This window comes from Microcaecilia unicolor, chromosome 3, assembly GCF_901765095.1.
Source record: "Microcaecilia unicolor chromosome 3, aMicUni1.1, whole genome shotgun sequence".
Lineage (NCBI taxonomy): Eukaryota > Metazoa > Chordata > Amphibia > Gymnophiona > Siphonopidae > Microcaecilia > Microcaecilia unicolor.
The window spans coordinates 331,202,236-331,224,826 of NC_044033.1; the positions used below are offsets into that span (position 1 = coordinate 331,202,236).

The 22,591-nt window shown below is 45.1% G+C and overlaps 1 protein-coding gene across 1 annotated transcript in view; it reads right to left on the minus strand.

The window, feature by feature from the left end:
• LOC115466858 (dynein light chain Tctex-type 1) overlaps positions 1–22,591 on the minus strand; it is an 80,284-nt gene that overhangs the window by 25,523 nt on the left and 32,170 nt on the right. Inside the window, exon 3 of the mRNA XM_030198416.1 lies at positions 10,656–10,779. Within this exon, the coding sequence (XP_030054276.1) occupies positions 10,656–10,779 (124 nt within the window). The remainder of the gene's footprint in view (positions 1–10,655; positions 10,780–22,591) is intronic.

Below are 22,591 nucleotides of genomic sequence, written 5' to 3' on the forward strand. Positions count from 1 at the left end.
ACAGTCTAAAGACTCTCATATCATTGACTTTGTTAGACTTTGTGGAGGTCACCCATGAGTAATTCTCCACGATGCAACAGTTTTAGTCTACTATCATATTAAGGACTGATTTGCTTATGCTTCGCCATGCATTTTATAATAGTATGATAATTGATTTTTGATTATGTTTTCATGTGTTAGGACATAACAGCTAACACCCTATGTTTGTTCTAGTATCAGTGATTTGCTATTTAGTTTTTGTATACTTTTGAACATTGCTATGATTTCATGAAGTATTTGAATTATTTGCTTCCAGTTATCATTACCAGAGTGTTAGTTTTGAGTTACTGACATTTACAGTTCTTAATTTTTGGTCCTGACCATGAGTCTTGATGTCAACCCGTCTAGCTGTATTATTAGTTAGGTTGGAGAAGGCTTTACTCCTTTGTAGTAAATTCCATCTCCAAGGGGGGGAATCTGTAGGGGTATTTCCCTGTGATCTAGCCTATGCTGGTCTGGGCCTATACAAGCCTATGACATCTTGGTATAATAAGATGGCTGCTGCAACATCTCTGTGTCAGCAAGATCCAGCTTCAACTTGTGGAAAATCACTGACAGGCTTGCTAAAGCCAAGGACAGTCTGTGTTCTAAACACCCCCTTCTATCACCCTGAGAACGGAGTAGGGAGGCAGACATGGCTCCAGAAGTTACCATTCTCCAAGGTCACAAAACAAAGAACTCTTCTTGCCCATGTACTGAACTGGACATGATCATGATTGGTTTCTACCGTCACCTGACCGAGAGGGACGGGGAAAGCGGGAACAGAAGTGAGTCGGAGACCCTTGGAAGAGAGGCAACTGGTAAGAGGACCTGAGAGATCCAGCAAGGCTCGGGGGGGAGCCAGAGACTTTGTATGATACTAACATCGTGACCTGCATCCTGGTGCAAATACCTGTGGCAGAGATATTGGCTCTGATAACCAAAGGAGTGACGGGAACCTACGTGGGCTAATAAAGACCTGCACTACCTAAGACACCGACAGCTAAAATAGCGTCTGGGGAGATTCTGCTCCGGTCTTATCTGAAGCCGTCATCACGACAGCGTGGTAAGATCACAGTGATATATTTCCTGGTCTGGGGTTAGGCAGTGGTTTTATCTAAGTACGACTGGTTTATGTCAGCTCTTGGTCAGAGAAAGCAGCTAATGTGTATTTTGCATAAGATGTGATAAGTTTCATAAGGATTATTAGGTTATCATTTGTACTGTTCTAATCATTACTGTACTTAGTCTCAGGATAATCAGAGTGTAGTTTAGACAATATATTTTCGGTAGTGCTCATATCAGTAAGGGATATTTTTATTGCATAAGCTAGCGCAGAGTATTTCTATTTTCTTATCCATAATAAAGCTAATATATATATCTATCAGCTGTGTCTTTCTTTTTCACTCTACACACCAAAACACCTGGAGAGGTGCCAGAAGCAAGATTCCTGTATCTCACCCTAGACAGAGCTAGTGAGTCTGTTAGGCAGACTTATGCATCAGGGAATCTTGGTATAAGTAATCTGTGGGTACTTGTTGCCCTAGGTATTATTTATCTCACCCTACAGTGTATCATCCTATTTTATAAATTACATATTCAAACTCATAAGCAAATTATTGGACCTAATGGACATTATGTTATAATCCACATAAAGGTGGAACAACAGCAGGGGATTCTCTGTATAGTTCCCCAATGTCTATGGACATAGTTCTCTTTTTTAACCAATTCAAGGAAACTTGAATTTTATCTCGTATTTTTGAAATGGGAAACAGCAAGACTACAACTACTGGAAAATTGTGTGCAGGACAATGGGCAGTCTTATTCTCTGGAATTGGGAGATTATCTAGGGGATTACTATGCATATTCCCAACTGTGCCACTATCTTACTTCCTTCAGGCCCCAGTCATTATCCACTGATTTTATTGCTAAACTGAGAGTTCTTTCATTCCCAAACTGAAGACTCTCCTTCCATTTCCATCATGCATAAAGCCCTCAGTACACTGGGATCCCCTAAGATTTATGATAGTCTCTGTCAGCAATAGAAGTGAGTGGGGTGAGGGGCAGCGATGACTTCTCTCACAATGAACATATCCCCAAGATATTTTTCAATGCTGAATATAGAGAGTGTACTGCTCTACCCTTATTGAATATCTAAAATAGGGGAATCCTGACCTTTCTCAATGTATTAAATGTGGGCACTCCTGGGGGGATTTAGGTAACATGTTCTGGCATTTTCCTTTATTTCATTCCTATTGGTGAGCCATTGTCCATTATTTGTCTTCCATAATTGGCCAATCAATTACTTTTCACCCCTGGGGTCTGCTTCTTGGATAGAAAAAGGCTTTGGCCATACAAGGGAAAGGCTTTAAGTGCCCTTAGATATTGACTGCAAAAAGAACCACCTTCTTATTGGGAGTGAAGATGTGAACTACACAATCTGTGTGTGTTGGAATCTCGGGGAATGAGGGGCATGTATAAACGTAAACGCAGATTTCTGATAGTTGGGACCTTCGCCATCATTTGCTTTCCCAGAGAGCAAGAAGTTCAATTGTAAATGTTATTAGTGGATCCTCCAGACAGTTATCATAGGTTTGGGGTTTCAATATGTTCATTTAGAAGTTTTGCAATTTGGTTGAGTAGGGGTAGGAGACAGCATTAGAAATGGGAAGATGGGTGGCGGGAGGCCTGGTTCAGAGACCGATGGGGGATTTTCCCATTTATTCTGATTGTTGGAGGGAGCTAGAAGAGTACAGGCTTTCTCCAGCTTCTTGAGTTTTGATGGTGGTCAGTGGAGGGAAGTTGGAGGGATGAGGGTCTTATATGCTTTGCTATACTTTTGTGCCTTAGCCGCCTTTTTTTGATCCCTCTCTCTGTCTGAAGTGTAATTTGTTTACTGTAAATAGACTTCTGCCTCTTGTTGCAGGGGAGATGGATGCTTTTTGTTTTTATATATATGTTTTTATATATAAAATTGAACGGAGAGGCTTTTTTTTGCTATATCATGTAATTTTACACATTTTATTCATCGTTCAGAATCTATGTAGGTAGTAATATATTGTGATGAGTAATCAATAAAAATTGTTGAACCGTAAGACTATTTCTCATATATACTAAGTTGATCATGTACTACATGGCAAAATAGGTCAAGATCTAACACACTCCCTAGAGAGGTTTACTCAGGGTTATTCAGTTGCAGCTTTTTTCAAATACATAATATATGTCAGGGGTTCCCTAATTGAACTCATGAATATCCATTATGGATATCCTGAAAATGTGGCTGGCTGGGGGCCCCCAGGACAAGATCGGAAATCATCGATATATGTAGAGTTATTAACCCACAGTGGCAAATAGTTTTTTACTGGAAATTTTTCAAAGTGCTTTGGGGGTAAATTCATACATATAATTTTTTTTGCAAAAGTTTAAAATTTGACTAGGACAGATGGCTGTCCAAACTTGTATAATGCCCACTTATCAAAACTAGAAGGGAATAATTCTATAGAGAAGGTGCTAACATTTAGGTGCCAAGAACAAGCATAAATGAACAGAATACTAGCATTTATAATGCCAATATTCCAGCAACATGCTATTCTATAACATGGCACTTAAAGAAGAGTTTATGTCTTACTGATTATTTTTTTTTCCTTTAGCCCTACCACATCAGTCCAGACCTTGTGGAGACATTATAAAATTCTGTGCTCTAGTTTATAAGGGCATTGTGCAGCCTCATGTGTTATTTTATTTATTTATTGCATTTGTACCCCACATTTTCCCACCTCTTTGCAGGCTCACTATTTCAACTGACAATGCAACAGTGTTCATTTACTTACTTCTGTTCAACTGTCATTTCCATTAGAGATCTACACGGGAACGGGGTTTGCAATTATTCCCTCCAGGATCACAGGACTCCTATGGGAACAGAAACAGTTCCTGCAGGTTTCCCATGAAAGTGTAGCCAGCCTTGCTCTCACCTTAGACCAGTGCTTTGGGGTTGTTTTTTTTTTTTTTTTTTTTTTTAAATCGTGCAGCACGTTTCTTTCTCCCCTCTCCCACTGCACAGACCAGCACTGCTCTAACATTATGAGCCGTGACATGACCCTCAAGAGCCAGCCCAGCCTGGGCGTAAGTGAAGGAAATGCAATCTGCTAGCCAATTTGAAATGGTGCGTTTCCCCACAGCCACTCCCCTCCTGTTGGGATCAAAAGAAACAAACAATTGGGCGGACTGTCTGTTGGGCTGTGTCCGCTCCAGATAGAAGGCCAATGCTCTTTTGCAGTCCAATGTGTGCAGCTGACGTTCAGCAGGGCAGGAATGAGGATGAGGAAAGAATGTTGGCAAGACAATTGACTGGTTCAGATGGAACTCCGACACAACCTTTGGCAAGAACTTAGGGTGAGTGCGGAGGACTACTCTGTTATGATGAAATTTGGTGTAAGGGGCCTGGGCTACCGGGGCCTGAAGCTCACTGACTCTACGAGCTGAAGTAACTGCCACCAAGAAAATGACCTTCCAGGTCTAGTACTTCAGATGGCAGGAGTTCAGTGGCTCAAAAGGAGGTTTCATCAGCTGGGTGAGAACGACATTGAGATCCCATGACACTGTAGGAGGTTTGACAGGGGGCTTTGACAAAAGCAAACCTCTCATGAAGCGAACAACTAAACGCTGTCCTGAGATCGGCTTACCTTCCACACGGTAATGGTATGCACTGATTGCACTAAGGTGAACCCTTACAGAGTTGGTCTTGAGACCAGACAAGTGCAGAAGGTATTCAAGCAGGGTCTGTGTAGGACAAGAGCGAGGATCTAGGGCCTTGCTGTCACACCAGACGGCAAACCTCCTCCATAGAAAGAAGTAACTCCTCTAAGTGGAATCTTTCCTGGAAGCAAGCAAGATGCGGGAGACACCCTCTGACAGACCCAAAGAGGCAAAGTCTACGCTCTCAACATCCAGGCCATGAGAGCCAGAGACCGGAGGTTGGGATGCAGAAGCGCCCCTTCGTCCTGTGTGATGAGGGTCGGAAAACACTCCAATCTCCACGGTTCTTCGGAGGACAACTCCAGAAGAAGAGGGAACCAGATCTGACGCGGCCAAAAGGGAGCAATCAGAATCATGGTGCTTCGGTCTTGCTTGAGTTTCAACAAAGTCTTCCCCACCAGAGGTATGGGAGGATAAGCATACAGCAGACCTTCCCCCCAGTCCAGGAGGAAAGCATCCGATGCCAGTCTGCCGTGGGCCTGGGTGTGAAGCCCATCGACATGAGCTCCCCACCCCAGGAGAGACGCATCCGTAGTCAGCACTTTTTGTGGCTGAGGAATTTGGAAAGGACGTCCCAGAGTCAAATTGGACCAAATCGTCCACCAATACAGGGATTTGAGAAAACTCGTGGACAGATGGATCACATCTTCTAGATCCTCAGCAGCCTGAAACCACTGGGAAGCTAGGGTCCATTGAGCAGATCTCATGTGAAGGCGGGCCATGGGAGTCACATGAACTGTGGAGGCCATGTGGCCCAGCAATCTCAACATCTGCCGAGCTGTGACCTGCTGGGACGCTTGCACCCGCGAGACGAGGGACAACAAGTTGTTGGCTCTCGCCTCTGGGAGATAGGCACGAGCCGTCCGAGAATCCAGCAGAGCTCCTATGAATTCGAGTCTCTGTACTGGGAGAAGATGGAACTTTGGATAATTTATCACAAACCCCAGTAGCTCCAGGAGGCGAATAGTCATCTGCATGGACTGTAGCGCTCCTGCCTCGGATGTGTTCTTCACCAGCCAATCGTCGAGATATGGGAACACGTGTACCCCCAGCCTGCGAAGTGCCGCTGCTACTACAGCCAAGCACTTCGTGAATACTCTGGGCGCAGAGGCGAGCTCAAAGGGTAGCACACAGTACTGGAAGTGACGTGTACCCAGCTGAAATCGCTGGCAGTATCGGGATGTGCGTGTAGGCGTCCTTCAAGTCCAGAAAGCATAGCCAATCGTTTTCCTGAATCATGGGGAGAAGGGTGCCCAGGGAAAGCATCCTGAACTTTTCCTTGACCAGATATTTGTTCAGGGCCCTTAGGTCTAGGATGGGACGCATCCCCCCTGTTTTCTTTTCCACAAGGAAGTACCTGGAATAGAATCCCAGCCCTTCTTGCCCGGATGGCACGGGCTCGACCGCATTGGCGCTGAGAAGGGCGGAGAGTTCCTCTGCAAGTACCTGCTTGTGCTGGAAGCTGTAAGACTGAGCTCCCGGTGGACAATTTGGAGGTTTTGAGGCCAAATTGAGGGTGTATCCTTGCTGGACTATTTGAAGAACCCACTGATCGGAGATTATGAGAGGCCACCTTTGGTGAAAAACTTTCAACCTCCCTCCGACTGGTAGATCGCCCAGCACTGACACTTGGATGGCGGCTATGCTCTGCTGGAGCCAGTCAAAAGCTCGTCCCTTGCTTTTGCTGGGGAGCCGAGGGGCCTTGCTGAGTCGCACGCTGCTGACGAGAGCGAGTGCGCTGGGGCTTAGCCTGGGCAGCAGGCTGTCGAGAAGAAGGATTGTACCTATGCTTGCCAGAAGAGTAGGGAACAGTCTTCCTTCCCCCATAAAAACGTCTACCTGTGGAGGTAGAAGCTGAAGGCTGCCGGCGGGAGAACTTGTCGAAAGCGGTATCCCGTTGGTGGAGCTCCTCTACCACCTGTTCGATCTTTTCTCCAAAAATATTATCCACACGGCAAGGCGAGTCCGCAATCCGCTGCTGGATCCTATTCTCCAGGTTGGAGGCACGCAGCCATGAGAGCCACGGGGAGCCTTCCTGGGAGGCAACCACAGTCGGTACCGCAAGCGGCAAGGGGCCAGCTGGCGCCTCACTCGACGGTACTGGTGGTGCAAGCACACCCGGTACCGGAGGGGAAGGGCGCAACAGCTCTCCCAGGATCTCTGGGAGAACGGCCCGGAGACTCTCCTGCAGGGCGGCTGTGGAGAAAGACATGGAAGCCGATGCAGGAGTCGAAGTCAGAGTCTGTTCCGGGCGTGGAGGCTGTTCCAGGCTGTCCAAGGTGGAGCGCATCGACACCTCCTGAACAGAGGGTGAGCGGTCCTCCCTGTGCCGATGCCTACTGGGTGCCGACTCCCTCGGCGACCCAGAGCTCTCGGTACCGACGCGGGAAGGAGACCGGTGTCGATGCTTCTTTGACTTTTTCAAACGAAGCATGTCACCGGAGCTTCCCGGTACCGACGAGGAGGACGTAGAATCCAACCGTCGCTTCCTTGGGGCCGAGGCCGAAGAAGGTCGGTCTCGGGGGGGGGGGGGGGGGGGGGGGGCTGTACTGCAGGAGCCCTCAGGGTAGGGGGAGACCCACCCGAAGGCTCACCGCCACCAGCAGGGGAATGGACAGCCCTCACCTGCACTCCAGACGAAGCACCACCGTCCGACGACATCAGCAGAAGCGGAGGTCCCGGTACCACCGACGCCGCCTTCCGATGCCTTGGCCCCGACGATGCAGAGGGTCGATGCCTCGATGCAATCGATACCGTCGCGGCTGAGGGCGGAGGTCTTGACGCTGTCGACGCACTCGATACTCCCGGTGCCGACGAAGAGCCCGAGAACAAAACGTTCCACTGGGCCAATCTCGCTACCTGAGTCCTTTTCTGTAAAAGGGCGCAAAGACTGCAGGCCTGCGGGCGGTGCCCAGCCCCCAGACACTGAAGACACGACGCGTGCCTATCAGTGAGCGAGATTACCCGGGCGCACTGGGTGCACTTCTTGAAGCCGCTGGGAGACTTCGATGACATGGGCGGAAAAATCACGCCGGCAAAATCAAAACTCGTAATTGCGGTAAGGCACCAAAAAGATGGGGAGAAAAAAAACTCGACCCGAGGCCTCAAAAGGGCCTACCCCGAAAACGAAAGAAAACTTAACGGGGCCAAAAACTAGAAATAGGGGGAAGGGAAAAAGACCAAAAGGCCCTTCTCCGGAATCCCCTTTTTTTTTTTTTCTTAGCGAAAAGTCAAAAAGACACGCGAGGGTCAACTTAAGGGGCGCGAACGGCGCAAAACACGACCGTACCGAGCGCGGACAAAAGAAGACTGACGAACACGAGCCGGTTCGGGTGGGAAGACGGCCGCGCGAGGATTAGCAAAGGACTTTGCTAGTGAAGTTTCCGATTGGAGGGGCTGCCGTGGACGTCACCCATCAGTGAGAACAAGCAGCCTGCTTGTCCTCGGAGAATACATCTTCCAGTTATTTCAAGGCAATCATTCGATTGCTTTTCAGTGCCTCCAGCAGAAGTATGGATTGGGGAGCTCTAACTTTTTTTCTACTTGCAATGTAGGCACAGTTTAATAGGTGGATCATCTGGGGGGATCTTTAGGTGGTAGGTGGGCCCTCTAGAGGATTTATAGGTGCAGCGTAAAATGGTGAAGGGCTTAATTTCTGCTCTTTATTTATTTTTCAGAGGGTCTGAGTTTGTTAAACTCCCATATCTGCATCAATAGGAGGTGGACCTCGGCCAGGAATTTGAGTTGTCTTCCAAGTCAGAGATTGTTATGAGAGATTCCAAGAGTAATATCTCTGCCTCACTGCGGGAATGTAACTCTAAAGTTTTGATGTGTTGGTATCTGACACCAGAGCATCTTCATATGTTTGATCACTCTATACCAGAGTGGTATTAGAGGGGTTGTGCTGATAAAGGAACTTATATTCATATGTGGTGGTATTACCCTTCTGTCTATTCATTTTGGATGGGAATACTAAGTATGGCTAATTCAATTGCAGGGACTTTTCTGAACCCATTTCCTGGCCTTTGATTATTATTTGAGGGCCTTGGGAGTTGTTTGGACCAACAGCAAAAGATCCTAATGGCCTGCCTTCTGGTAGCAAAATGTACCTTAGGGAAGGACTGGAAGGCATCCACTCCTCCGACAGTGGGAGTGTGGCAAGCCAAACTAAAATTTGTGGTTACAATGGAACAGCTCACGGCTTACCGGAAACGCACTGCTCAAAAGTTCTTGGACTGGGGAGAACCTCTTCAGCGTTATGTGGATTTGATTTCATTTACACAGGAGTCTGGCTTATGCTGTATTATATATTTGTTACATTGTACACTGTTTATCTAAATCTTTTCAATAAAAATATTTAAGTAGAAAAAAAAAAAAAAAAAAAGACGACCTTGGAAGGGCTGGAAATCTTCTCAACTGTGCTTGTAGCTTCAAAAAGACCGTTTCAAACACTAAGCCATGAACCGAGTACTGCAACTCTCCTGCAGAGGCATGAATTAGTAAGTTCCACAGAAAAATGGCGGCATGAAAATGGCGGCCTTCCCAAAGCTTCTGTGAGCAACGCATAACTGTGCTGAAGCAGCTGAATATGCCTTAGTCTGGTCAAAGATGAGCATGCTTTTTTGTAGGCTCTCCCCCATGACGTGCAACCTGAGATAAGCTGCCAAAACTTGCTCCTTGTCATCTGCCAACTTCCAGATTGTGAAAACCAATTGATGGTCTTCGCAGGAGCTTTTCGTTAAAGCACATCCACACCTCGCCTCAAGTATGCTGGTTGCTATCTATGGTTCCAGGCTTGGAAATCTCAGCCTCTTCTGAGATCTCTTTTCTTCCACAAAGAAAAGCCTTAAATGCATAGCATCCACTAATCAACTGAGAATTGGTCCTCTGACAAGACCAGGAGCTTTAGTCCAGTCTGTTCAGAAATTACACAGTGTGCCTGCCTCCATCTGCCGGAGACAGAGAAATACTAACACCTGAGACTGAACAGTGCACTTTAGAGCCCATAATTATAGAACCTCTGTCTCTATCTGCTGGCCAACAGATACACCCCACAGGTTCTGGACTGATCTGGTAAGGACACTAAGGACAGCAATGGTGCATAATTTAAAGGTGAGTAGAGTCTGGGCACATTATTACACACAAATTACAGAATACTATAATTTATGCACATTTTGCAGCAATCCAGATGGAATCATTTACATCAGCTAGATGGCTGACTTACCTATTAAGCTAGTATTGTAAAAAAAAAAAAAAGTAGGGGCTTACTTTTCTTTACAGAATAGGCCTCCAACAGGTGCCTTCTAGGCACCACTTTATAGAATTACTCTCAAGGGGGTCCTTTTACTAAGGTGTGCCAAAGAATGGCCTGCCTTTTTTTTTTTTTTTTTTTTACCGAAAATGGATGTGCGTGAAAATAAAAATTTGCACGTACCCATTTTGGGCCTGACACTTTACCGCCACCCACTGACCTAGCGGTAAGGTCTCACACGTTAACCGGGAAGTAATCGTCAGCGCGCGTACACTGCAGATTACTGCCCGGTTAGTGCCACACGGTAGAAAATAAAAATTATCTTCTGACGTGCGTAAAAAATGGAATTACCACCCGGGGCACGCGGTAGCTGGGCAGTAGTTCCAAATTGACACACGCAGGTGCCTGCGTACCTTAGTAAAATGGCCCTTCAGTGTGCAAATGTCCAAGTGCACATTTTATGATTCACTTTCCAAAAAAAGGGATCAAAATGTATAATATCAAAATGCACATTTTTAGACAGCTTGTGATTGTTTGACAGAACTTTAAGGGAAGTGCTATGAACTAGTTCTAAGGGTTGATCTAACACACAGAAGTCAATGAAGTATCTGGCAAAACAGGAGACACTTACCAATATACTTGAAAGGCTTCCCCAGTTTTGTTAGTTGACTCAGAGTTGATTCTACCACAGTTGTAGTCCAATGGTTCACCTTGTTGTGTTGGTAAGCATTACCACCAATTGCACTTTCTATAGACTAAAAAAATAGATATGCTAACATCAGTGCTACTTCCAACAGATTCAAAGATATTTAAAGTTTAGAATGTTTTTCATTTAATAATGGGATTAAAAAGGAAAACCAGGCTTCTGTGCATCTTTAAGCAAAACATTACATTTAATTGTACGAAACAAGGTAAAGATTTAATAAAGCATCTGAAAGAACAAGGCAGTTATGAACATTTCATGATCCCTAGGTTTCCTTCTTTGACAACAGGAAGAAGCCAATGGCAGCACAGCTTTCAAAGTACTTGATGATATCACAAGGCACCTCTGTGAAATTTCTACTGAACTAAACTGGCCTGTTTCCCTTTGGTATTCTAAATACTAGAGTTATTAAGGGCACATAAATCGCAAGTCAATCACTGTGTACTCTACCAACTGAAGCACAAATCTGAATGAAAATGGATGAATAATTAAAAGTGTGCCAAAGCGGCGGAAGTGGGAGAGACAGCAGGAGTCTGTGATCAACCTGGCTGGTGACAAAAGAGAATTTTGTTATGCTTCTGGGACAATCTGACATGCACAACTATAAAAGGCAGCTTCTGGTCAGCCTCCTCCTCTTTATCATCTTCAGTCTGTGCACAAGAAAGTTTGGTTGCCTATTCATGAAAATGGTAGTGTCTGAAGCACGATACCATGTTCCTACATTCTGAACATGTGAAATGCATGGAGGAAGCTGTTGGGGTTAGATCCAGAAGGAAACCTGCCCATGTTCATCTCCCCTCCCCCCCAAATCCTGAACAGTGGCAAAAAATAAAATAAAAAAATAAGCGAGTTCTAATTTTGTTTACTAATCAAAGTTTTCATACACTTTGATGATTTGCTTTTTTCTCATAAAGATACTCACCTGGTGTTCTCCGAGGATGAATATTCTTATTGATGTGACATCAACTGAGTCCCTGCAGGAGACGCTCCTCGGTGTTCTATTTCCAGAAGCATTTGGAAGCAGCCAAGTGTGCATGCATGTGTCTTCCCACCCACTGTCATCATGCAGAACCATATCAATCTAATTTTGCTGATAGAATGCATCTCCAAGGAGAGGTGGGTGGGTATTAAGAATATTCATTCTGGGGGAGGAAGTGACGTCAGCGTTGGGGATGGACGCATGATTCCGGAGCTCCGCTAGAGCGACGGCGAAAACGGCGAATAAACCCCGAAAATTCGACCTCCAGATAAAAAACACAGCGGCCAACACAAGCCTATGGCGACCCGGAAAAAATTAGATAAATTTTAATTCACGGCGGAGAAGCGCGACGGAGCAGCGAACTCCGGCAGCATATCGCACATGACACGCGCCAAAATGGCGGCCGCAGATTCCGAATCGGAGGCGGAAGGACTCATGGAACAACATGATAGCGATACAGAGATCACCAAAAAAGAAGTCGCTCGATGGTTTAAAGCCTTGAAAGCAGAAATGTCATCTGTTCGCAAGACGATTAAGGAGGCAGTCACAGATTTACAGAAAGACATGCGGGAAATCGGGCATAGAATGGAGCAGGCAGAGGGTGAACTGGAGCACGTGGGAAGCGAAGTGCACCAGTTAAAGTCAGAACTTCAATCCCTGAAAGAGGATAAGGCTAAAATGGAATTAGACCTGGAGGACTTGGAAAATCGCTCACGGCGAAGTAACCTCAGATTTAAAGGCATACCAGATACTGATCAAAATATGGATTGTGCTAAAATCATTAGAGAAATATGTGCTCTTATTCTGGGAGAGACTGCAGAGACCCAGCAGGAACAAGGAGATCCTGCAATCCAATTTGACAGAGTACATAGAAGCCTGGGACCCAGGAGGTCCTCTCAACCTCGAGATATAATCGTCTGTTTTTCAAGTTATACAATCAAAGACATGATCTGGAGAAAAGCAAGAGCTAAGGGTGATGTCCTCTGGGAAAACCAGAAAATTACGATATTTCAAGATCTGGCATTAGGCACCCTACAACGTAGAAGATCATTTAAAGATCTTACTCAATATCTTCAACACTCCAACATTAGATATAGATGGACATTTCCCTTTGGATTACAATTTACAGTTGGAGGTCAATCCCGGAGGGTGTCACGGCTAGGAGAGGCGTGGACTATATTGAAAGATCTGGGCTGTAAGGATTTGCCACCAGAAGCTCCTGGATCAACCTCTACAAATGCGAATCAGTCACGCATGGCATCCACATGGCAGAGAGTGGGATCCAGAAAGGAAACAAGTCCTCGAAGATCTCCAAAGAAGAGTGGGACCTGAACACACGATAGTGAGAACTGGATGCATACCATACAGCGTTAATTATATAACCAGTTGGTTGAACATGTTTAGTTTAGGTGACAGTTTCATGTCGCTCCTGAAATGTTGTTAATACATATGTTTTATGTTGGCTAGCAATAATATTAAGACAAGATTAGAGAGAGGGATAAGGATTGAAACAGTGTATTGCAATTGGGGGTTTTTCATACGAAGCCTAATAATAGTCTGCTCTGGCGAGGAGTTACTTCCTCTGAACCATCTGCTGGCAGGTTTTCTACCAGCTACTTCAGGGGGGGGGGGGGAGGGGAGGGGGAGGGGGGGTCAGGGGTTAAAAGTGGGTACATGGAATGTCAATGGGTTGAACTCCCCATCAAAGCGCAGTCTTGTATTTCGGGAGATGCAACGGCTTCATTGGGATATAGTAATGCTACAGGAAACACATATTAGGAGTGGTGATGCTCATTTGCTCAAGCACAAATCTTTTGCTGATTGTATAGCTCATTTTGATAAAAGAGGAGGAAAAGTGGGAGGGCTTGTAATCTATGTTCGGAAAGGTATACCATTTATAATTGATGATATTTATAAAGATGTCCTAGGCAGATGTTTGGCGGTAAAGGGACTTATATATGGTAAACCTGTGACTATTGTGAATGTATATGCTCCGAATGTGGGGCAGGGGGACTTTTTCGATAAAATGACAGAGGAACTTTCCCAATTCCAACAAGGTCATATGATTTTAGGAGGTGATTTTAACACATATACAGTGGGGGAAATAAGTATTTGATCCCTTGCTGATTTTGTAAGTTTGCCCACTGACAAAGACATGAGCAGCCCATAATTGAAGGGTAGGTTATTGGTAACAGTGAGAGATAGCACATCACAAATTAAATCCGGAAAATCACATTGTGGAAAGTATATGAATTTATTTGCATTCTGCAGAGGGAAATAAGTATTTAATCCCTCTGGCAAACAAGACCTAATACTTGGTGGCAAAACCCTTGTTGGCAAGCACAGCGGTCAGACGTCTTCTGTAGTTGATGATGAGGTTTGCACACATGTCAGGAGGAATTTTGGTCCACTCCTCTTTGCAGATCATCTCTAAATCATTAAGAGTTCTGGGCTGTCGCTTGGCAACTCGCAGCTTCAGCTCCCTCCATAAGTTTTCAATGGGATTAAGGTCTGGTGACTGGCTAGGCCACTCCATGACCCTAATGTGCTTCTTCCTGAGCCACTCCTTTGTTGCCTTGGCTGTATGTTTTGGGTCATTGTCGTGCTGGAAGACCCAGCCACGACCCATTTTTAAGGCCCTGGCGGAGGGAAGGAGGTTGTCACTCAGAATTGTACGGTACATGGCCCCATCCATTCTCCCATTGATGCGGTGAAGTAGTCCTGTGCCCTTAGCAGAGAAACACCCCCAAAACATAACATTTCCACCTCCATGCTTGACAGTGGGGACGGTGTTCTTTGGGTCATAGGCAGCATTTCTCTTCCTCCAAACACGGCGAGTTGAGTTCATGCCAAAGAGCTCAATTTTTGTCTCATCTGACCACAGCACCTTCTCCCAATCACTCTCGGCATCATCCAGGTGTTCACTGGCAAACTTCAGACGGGCCATCACATGTGCCTTCCGGAGCAGGGGGACCTTGCGGGCACTGCAGGATTGCAATCCGTTATGTCGTAATGTGTTACCAATGGTTTTCGTGGTGACAGTGGTCCCAGCTGCCTTGAGATCATTGACAAGTTCCCCCCTTGTAGTTGTAGGCTGATTTCTAACCTTCCTCATGATCAAGGATACCCCACGAGGTGAGATTTTGCGTGGAGCCCCAGATCTTTGTCGATTGACAGTCATTTTGTACTTCTTCCATTTTCTTACTATGGCACCAACAGTTGTCTCCTTCTCGCCCAGCGTCTTACTGATGGTTTTGTAGCCCATTCCAGCCTTGTGCAGGTGTATGATCTTGTCCCTGACATCCTTAGACAGCTCCTTGCTCTTGGCCATTTTGTAGAGGTTAGAGTCTGACTGATTCACTGAGTCTGTGGACAGGTGTCTTTCATACAGGTGACCATTGCCGACAGCTGTCTGTCATGCAGGTAACGAGTTGATTTGGAGCATCTACCTGGTCTGTAGGGGCCAGATCTCTTACTGGTTGGTGGGGGATCAAATACTTATTTCCCTCTGCAGAATGCAAATAAATTCATATACTTTCCACAATGTGATTTTCCGGATTTAATTTGTGATGTGCTATCTCTCACTGTTACCAATAACCTACACTTCAATTATGGGCTGCTCATGTCTTTGTCAGTGGGCAAACTTACAAAATCAGCAAGGGATCAAATACTTATTTCCCCCACTGTATGTCACCAATGGACCACTCTAGAGGAGGAGGCAGCATAAATGTGACCCACAGTAAAAAACTAAAACAATTGACTTCACAGTTAGATTTAGTTGAAGTTTGGAGGCTCAGACACCCAGGCCAAAAGACATATACATTTTTTTCTCATTCACAAACTACATATACTAGAATAGATATGATTTGGTGCAGTCGCACACTCTGGGATAGTGTGTTAGATTCTGAGATTGGCCCCATTAGTATTTCAGACCATGCTCCAGTAGAACTTGAACTGAAGGGGTGGAGGGAGGAAGATCGGCTCCTCTTCTGGAGATTAAACGAGTCATTACTGGGAGACCACAAAATTTGTGCAGATATTCGTAAAGTGATCCAGTCTTACTGCATAAGCAATGACACGGGGGAGGTTTCAGATGGGACGCTCTGGGATGCATTGAAGGTGGTGGTAAGAGGGCATCTCATAAAGTGGGGGGCTCGTAAAAAGCGCGCCAGAGAAGCAGCGGAACTCAATTTGAGATCCAGACTGGTTCATCTGGAAAGACAACACCAGGCGGGGGGTTTGGCAAAAGACTTGCAAGAGCTCAGGAGGTGCCGGATGGAACTAGAAAAGCTACAAATAGTGCGGGTGGAATTTATGAGGAAGCTCCTCCAACATAAATTTTATGAATATAGTAATAAGTCAGGGAAAATGCTGGCCAATTGCCTTAAGGCTAGGCAGAGAAATCATACCATTACAAAAATTAAGGGCCCAGGGGATCAGCTATATTACAGGGATGACGAAATTAGAACTCAATTTTTAACTTTTTATAAAGAGCTCTACAAAAGAGAAATAGGGTTGGAAGCTGCTGAGGTGCGGCAGAGTTTTGAGGGACTTGGGCTGTCCAAACTGACTAGCGAGGAGAGCCGTAAGCTGGAAGCTCCATTTCGTCTTGATGAAATCACAGGAGTCATTAAGAATCTTAAGGGAGGAAAGGCCCCGGGAATGGATGGCTACTTCGCCAGATTTTACAAACTTTTTGCGGGGGAAGTGGGACCTTTGTTGATGAGAGTGGGTAATGCCTGTTTTGAGGGTCAGTCATTGCCCATTAGTATGCATGAGGCGGGAATATCTCTGCTTTTAAAGCCAGGAAGGGACCCGGCTATATGTGGGTCCTATAGACCAATCTCGCTGATCAATCTAGATATAAAAATATTATCAAAAGTGTTGGCAGACCGGCTAGGTGCAATCCTACCAAAATTAGTACATACTGACCAATCTGGGTTTGTTAAGGGCCGGCAGGTAGCAGATAATGTACGTCGTACACTGCATGTTATATGGGAGGCTAAGAGACAAGATATGCCGGTCACTTTGCTAAGTACAGATGCAGAAAAGGCATTTGATAGGGTGGAGTGGCCCTATCTATGGGAAGTTATGGAACATATGGGAGTTGGGACTGGTCTACTGGGATGGCTCCATAGGTTATATGAAAGGCCAATAGCTCGATTAAAAATCAATGGTGGGTACACGTCGACATTTCAGATAGAACGTGGAACTCGCCAGGGCTGCCCATTGTCTCCGCTGCTCTTCGCGCTCTATATAGAGCCGTTAGCGCAGAAGATTCGAGAATCTGCGGATGTAAAAGGGATAGTAATTGGGACTATAGAACACAAATTAGCATTATTTGCGGACGACGTGTTATTTTTTGTGGGAAGCCCTGCATTGACCCTTCCGAACCTGATGGTAGCTTTAGCAGAGTATGGACGCATGTCGGGCTTTAAGATCAATTATGACAAATCGGAGTTGTTGGGGGTTTCCATTACACAGGCTTGGATGCAAGAGCTCATGCGAACATACCCATTCCGTGTAAGGCACGATAAGATTAAATATCTGGGGGTCAGGATACCTATAGAGATTTCACAATTATTTAATCTGAACTATATACCACTTTTTCAACAGGTACGAGCAGATATGGAAGCATGGACGGGGAAATGGCTGTCATGGTGGGGGCGTATAGCAGTTGTCCGAATGAATATTTTACCTCGAGTGCTATTCTTCTTTCAGACATTACCAATATTGGTGCCTAAGGGAGAGTTGGAGAAATTGCAGAGAGCTCTTTTGAGATTTATCTGGGAGGGCAAAGCGCCTAGGCAAAGCAGAAAGTTGTTATGGAAGTCAGTTGATTTGGGGGGACGAGGGGTTCCAAACCTTAAATGGTACTACTGGGCTGCTCAATTAAAGTTCATCTCCGCATGGAGCCAAGATAGGCTTTCAGTGGTGGCCCAACTTGATCAATCTATGGTGCCGAATCAATGTCTAAAATCAGTACTTTGGGCCTCCTATCCACGTAGGATGTACACAACATTGACTTCCAATCCTTTCGTGCAACACCTCTTAATATTGTGGGCAGTGGTTAGAAGCAAACTGTGGCAGTCCAGGCTCACCTCATCCTACGCATACATTGGGGGGGAACCAGGGTTTCAGATAGGGATGGGTCATCCGGTGGCAAGGAGATGGGCAGAGAAGGGGATAATTTGTTTTAGAGATCTAATGGATGATGGACAAATGGTTCCCTTTGCAGAGCTTAAAGAGCAAAATGGGATTTTAGATACTGAACAATTCTTCTACATACAAGTCAAACATTATATACAAACACAAGGGTGGTTGAAGGCGGACCCGGAGGAGTTTGAGGGCCTAGAGAACATGTGGAGCTCCTTGGGGAAAATGAAAGGTACTATCTCTATATTGTATAAATTTTTAAGGGGAAGGACCTTTGAGAAATGTCCTTATATGCTTCAGTGGGAACGGGATTTGCATAAGGAATTTACAGCACACGAGTGGAAGGCAATTTTGGCTGAGGTTACTAAAGCCTCAACCTGTGTGCTGATAAAGGAAAATGCTTTCAAAATCCTGTCACGATGGTATTATACCCCACACAGATTGCATGTTATGTTTCCAGGGACATCACAATGGTGTTGGAGATGTGGAGATGAGGAGGGGACCTATCTACACATTTGGTGGTCCTGTGCTAAAATACAGGTCTTCTGGGGAAATGTTGCTACAAAGATAGCAGCCCACACGGGGAAGCCTTTCCCATGTGAACCTCAATGGTGTTTGCTTGGATTGGGTAATAGACGAGGAGCTAAATGGCAGAGCCGGTTTAAAAGAATGTGTTTGGCAGCAGCAAAAACTGTCATAGCTAGGCATTGGAAACAATTAGAGGCACCCTCAGAAGAGGACTGGCTCTTGAAGCTATCTTTGATTGGTGAAATGGAGAAATTTACAGACAAAAGATTGGGACGTTATAATGAATCTTCAGAATTATGGACTCAATATCGGAGCTTAACCCACATGACATGTAACTTAAATGTATAATCGGCTGGGGAGGGAGGGGTGGGGAGAGGGAGGGGGACGGGAATATTTTGGATTGTATCAGTGAATGACTGTTTGATAAGCAACATGTTTGTTATTATACAAAACCAATAAATAAATACAAATTAAAAAAAAAAAGAATATTCATTCTGTTATCCTCAGAGAATACTTGCTACAGGTAACTTTGCTTTCTCTGAGGATAAGCAGGTTCTCTGAAATTAAAGATGGTGAGAAAAGGCCTGCAATAGGCAAGGTCCAGAGAACAAAGTAAAAACTGCAATAAGGTTAAGAATTCTTTTTAATTTTGGTAATAACCTGCAACAGAAATATATGGACGGGGGGGGGGGGGGGGGGAGAGGGTTGTCAGATTCTAGTCAGCAAATAAGTTCTGTAGGACTGTTTGACCTAACCAGCTGATGCATTGGGAATCCTGCTCCAAACAGTAGTGTGATATGAATGTGTGGACAGAAGACCAAACTACAGCTCTGATCTTAGGTGGCTCTGACTTTTTGAGCCGTGACATGACCCTCCAGAGTCAGCCCTCCTTGGGCATAAGTAAAGAAGATACGGTCTGCGAGCCAATTAGAAAGTGTGTTTACTGATGGCAGCCCTCCATCCTACTGTGGGTTGAAACAAAAGACTGGATGGACTTTCTAAGGGTTTTAGTCTGCTCTGGATAAAAGGCTAAGGCTCTCTCGCAGTCCAAAGCATTCAGTGCACTTTGGCAGAACAACTGACTGGTTAAAATAGAATTCCAACATCAGGATGTGTGCGCAGTACCACTCTGTTGTGATGAAATCTGATACAAGACAGATCAGCTACTAGGGCCTGGAGCTCACTGACTGCGCACTAGTGACCACCACTAGGTCAGGAACTTCAAGTGACAGGAATCAAGTGGATCAAATTGACCTTTTATCAGTTAGGTAAGGACAACATTAAGATTCCATGACATGGTTGGAGACTTGATGGAGACTTCAAAGCTCCTCATGAAGTGAACAACTACAGACTGAGCAAAGATGGTGATGAGGTCCAACTATGATAAAGAGAACTCTCACAGAGCTGGTCTTAAGACCAACTCAGACAAGTGTAGAAGCTATTCAAGCAGTTTATGTTTGGATAGGAAAAAGGATCTAGAGCCATGCCCTCACACCAATGTCCTCCATTTGAAACTATATGACCTCCTAGTGAAATCTCTTCTGTAAGCAAGAAGAACTCAAGACACCCTCTTGCAGGTTCAAGGAATACACTTCTAACCTCTCAACATCAAGGGACTACAGGATGGGATGCAAAAGAGACCCATCGTTCTGAATGATTAGGGTTGGAAAAAACTCCAGCCTCCATGGGTTTTCTAAGACAAGCTCCAGAAGTAGAGGGAAACAAATATGCCTCAGCCAATAAGGTGCGATGTGAACCATTTTTCCCCGGTCAGGTTCAGCTTCAGGAGAGTTTTCACTATGAGAGATGGTGGAGAATACAAATACAGAAGACCCTTCCCTCAGCTGAGGAGCAAGGCATCCAATGCTAGGCTGCTGTGTGATCCTGTTCTGGAACAGAACTGAGGGACTTTCTTGTTGAAATACATGGGAAAAAGATTCACCAAAGAGGTGCCTCACTCTCAAAAGATCTTCTGGGCAATGTCCATGTTCTGGGACCACTCCTGTGGTTGCATGATTCCGATCAGTTTATCTTCCAGGTAACTGTTTTCCCCTGCCAGGTAAGTGACTCCGAGTGCCATCCCCTGAAAGAGATGGTCCATTACTATATTCTGATTGTTTTCTGATGCAGGAGATATGATCCTATATCCTTATGCTTGTTGATATAACGTATTGCCAGTTGGTTGTCTGTCTGATTTAAGATAATTCGATTTCCTAGCCAATTTCTGATAGCCTTTAGAACATTCCAAATAGGTCTTAACTCAAGGCGATTGATTTGATGTAGCCTCTCCTGTATTATGACCCTGGGTGTGAAGCCCATCTACATAAGTTCCACACCCTAGAGTGGATGCATCTGTTGTCAGAGTCTTGTGGTGTTAATTGTTCTGAATTAGCTACCACAACAGAGAATTCCTGAGGAAAGTTGTGACAGTGATAACATCCTATAGGTTCCCAATGATGGATAGGACAGGAAAGAAAGAAAATTAGAGGAGGAACAGGAGGGGGGAAGAGAGAAGCTAATTTCCTGATCTGACTGCAGCATTACTTGAGACAGGGTAAGTACATCAATATACAACAGAATTTCTATACTGCTGTATACCAATAGAGGATCAATGCGGATTACAATTTTCAATAAAACTAGGCCACTCTGAAATTACACTAGATAGAAAATAAATGATTATAACAACAGCATTTAAGGTGATAAAATATAGTCACATGATGCCAAGCTCAAATTTTGGGTTTTGATATTTCACGTACTTGGTGAGCTTTGGATTTTTCCGATTTTGTTGTTTGCAAGTACTATGGAGGCCATCTGGCCTACCGTTCTTAACATCTGCCAAGCTGATACTTGCTGACTCCAGCAAATCTCTCAAATGACAGAGGTGAGAACCTCTATGCATGGTTCAGGAAGAAGGCCTTGGCTTGAGTCGTGTCTAGCAGGGCTCCTATAAATGACAATTGCTGAGATAGGGTAAGGTAGAACTCAGGGTAGTTTAAGACAAACCCTAATAGCTCTAGCACCTGAATGCTTCTGCATATAGATTCTTGAACTCCTTCCTTTGATGTGCTCTTCACCATCCAATTGACTAGATAGGGAAACATGCGCACTTCTAGTCTAGCGTTTCCCAAGTCCAGTCTTGGAGTACCCCTTGCCAGTCAGATTTTCAGGATATCCACAATAAATAGTCATAAACTTGATTTGCATACACTGCTTGGCCAACTGGCATACTGACTCGGCCTGCTCTAGTGGGAGAGTGTCCGCCAAGTCTAACAGCTTGTGCACAGAATCCTGCAAATACACGCTCGTAAAGACCTGGTAAGACTATATACGGGACAAAAGCATTGAGGCCTGGAACATCTTCCTCCCAAAAGTGGCCAAGTCCTAGCTTCTCTGCCTGGGGGCACCGAGGCATAGTCTATAGAACTCCTGGCCCTTTTGAGAGCGGATCCACCACCATGGAATTGTGAGGCAACTGGGGCCTATCAAAACCAGGTGTGCTGTGGATCCAATACATGGTGTCATTCTTCTTAGGCAGGTCACGGACCAACAAAGGGGACTCCCAACTCCTATCAAGGACTTCCCTTGAGTACCTCATGGAGAGGGACAGTCACAGTCTCCCTAGGAGGAAATTCATAACCTCGAGAACCTTAGCCTCAGCCATTTCCTTCACAAAAAAGGGGAATAAAAGGTTTTCCGGAGGAGATTTTCTCCTTTTAAGCTGAGGGGAGGCTTCAGAGGGGATGCCATTGGACTCATCCTCCAAAAAGTACAATGGACCCTACATAAGTACATAAGTAATGCCATACTGGGAAAAGACCAAGGGTCCATCGAGCCCAGCATCCTGTCCACGACAGCGGCCAATCCAGGCCAAGGGCACCTGGCAAGCTTCCCAAACGTACATTCTATACATGTTATTCCTGGAATTGTGGAGTTTTCCCAAGTCCATTTAATAATGGTTTATGGACTTGTGCTTTAGGAAACTGTGTAACCCCTTTTTAAACTCTGCCAAGCTAACCGCCTTCACCACGTTCTCTGGCAACGAATTCCAGAGTTTAATTATGCGTTGGGTGAAGAAACATTTACTCCGATCTGTTTTAAATTTACTACACTGTAGTTTCATCGCATGCCCCCTAGTCCTAGTATTTTTGGAAAGCGTGAACAGATGCTTCACATCCACCTGTTCCACTCCACTCATTATTTT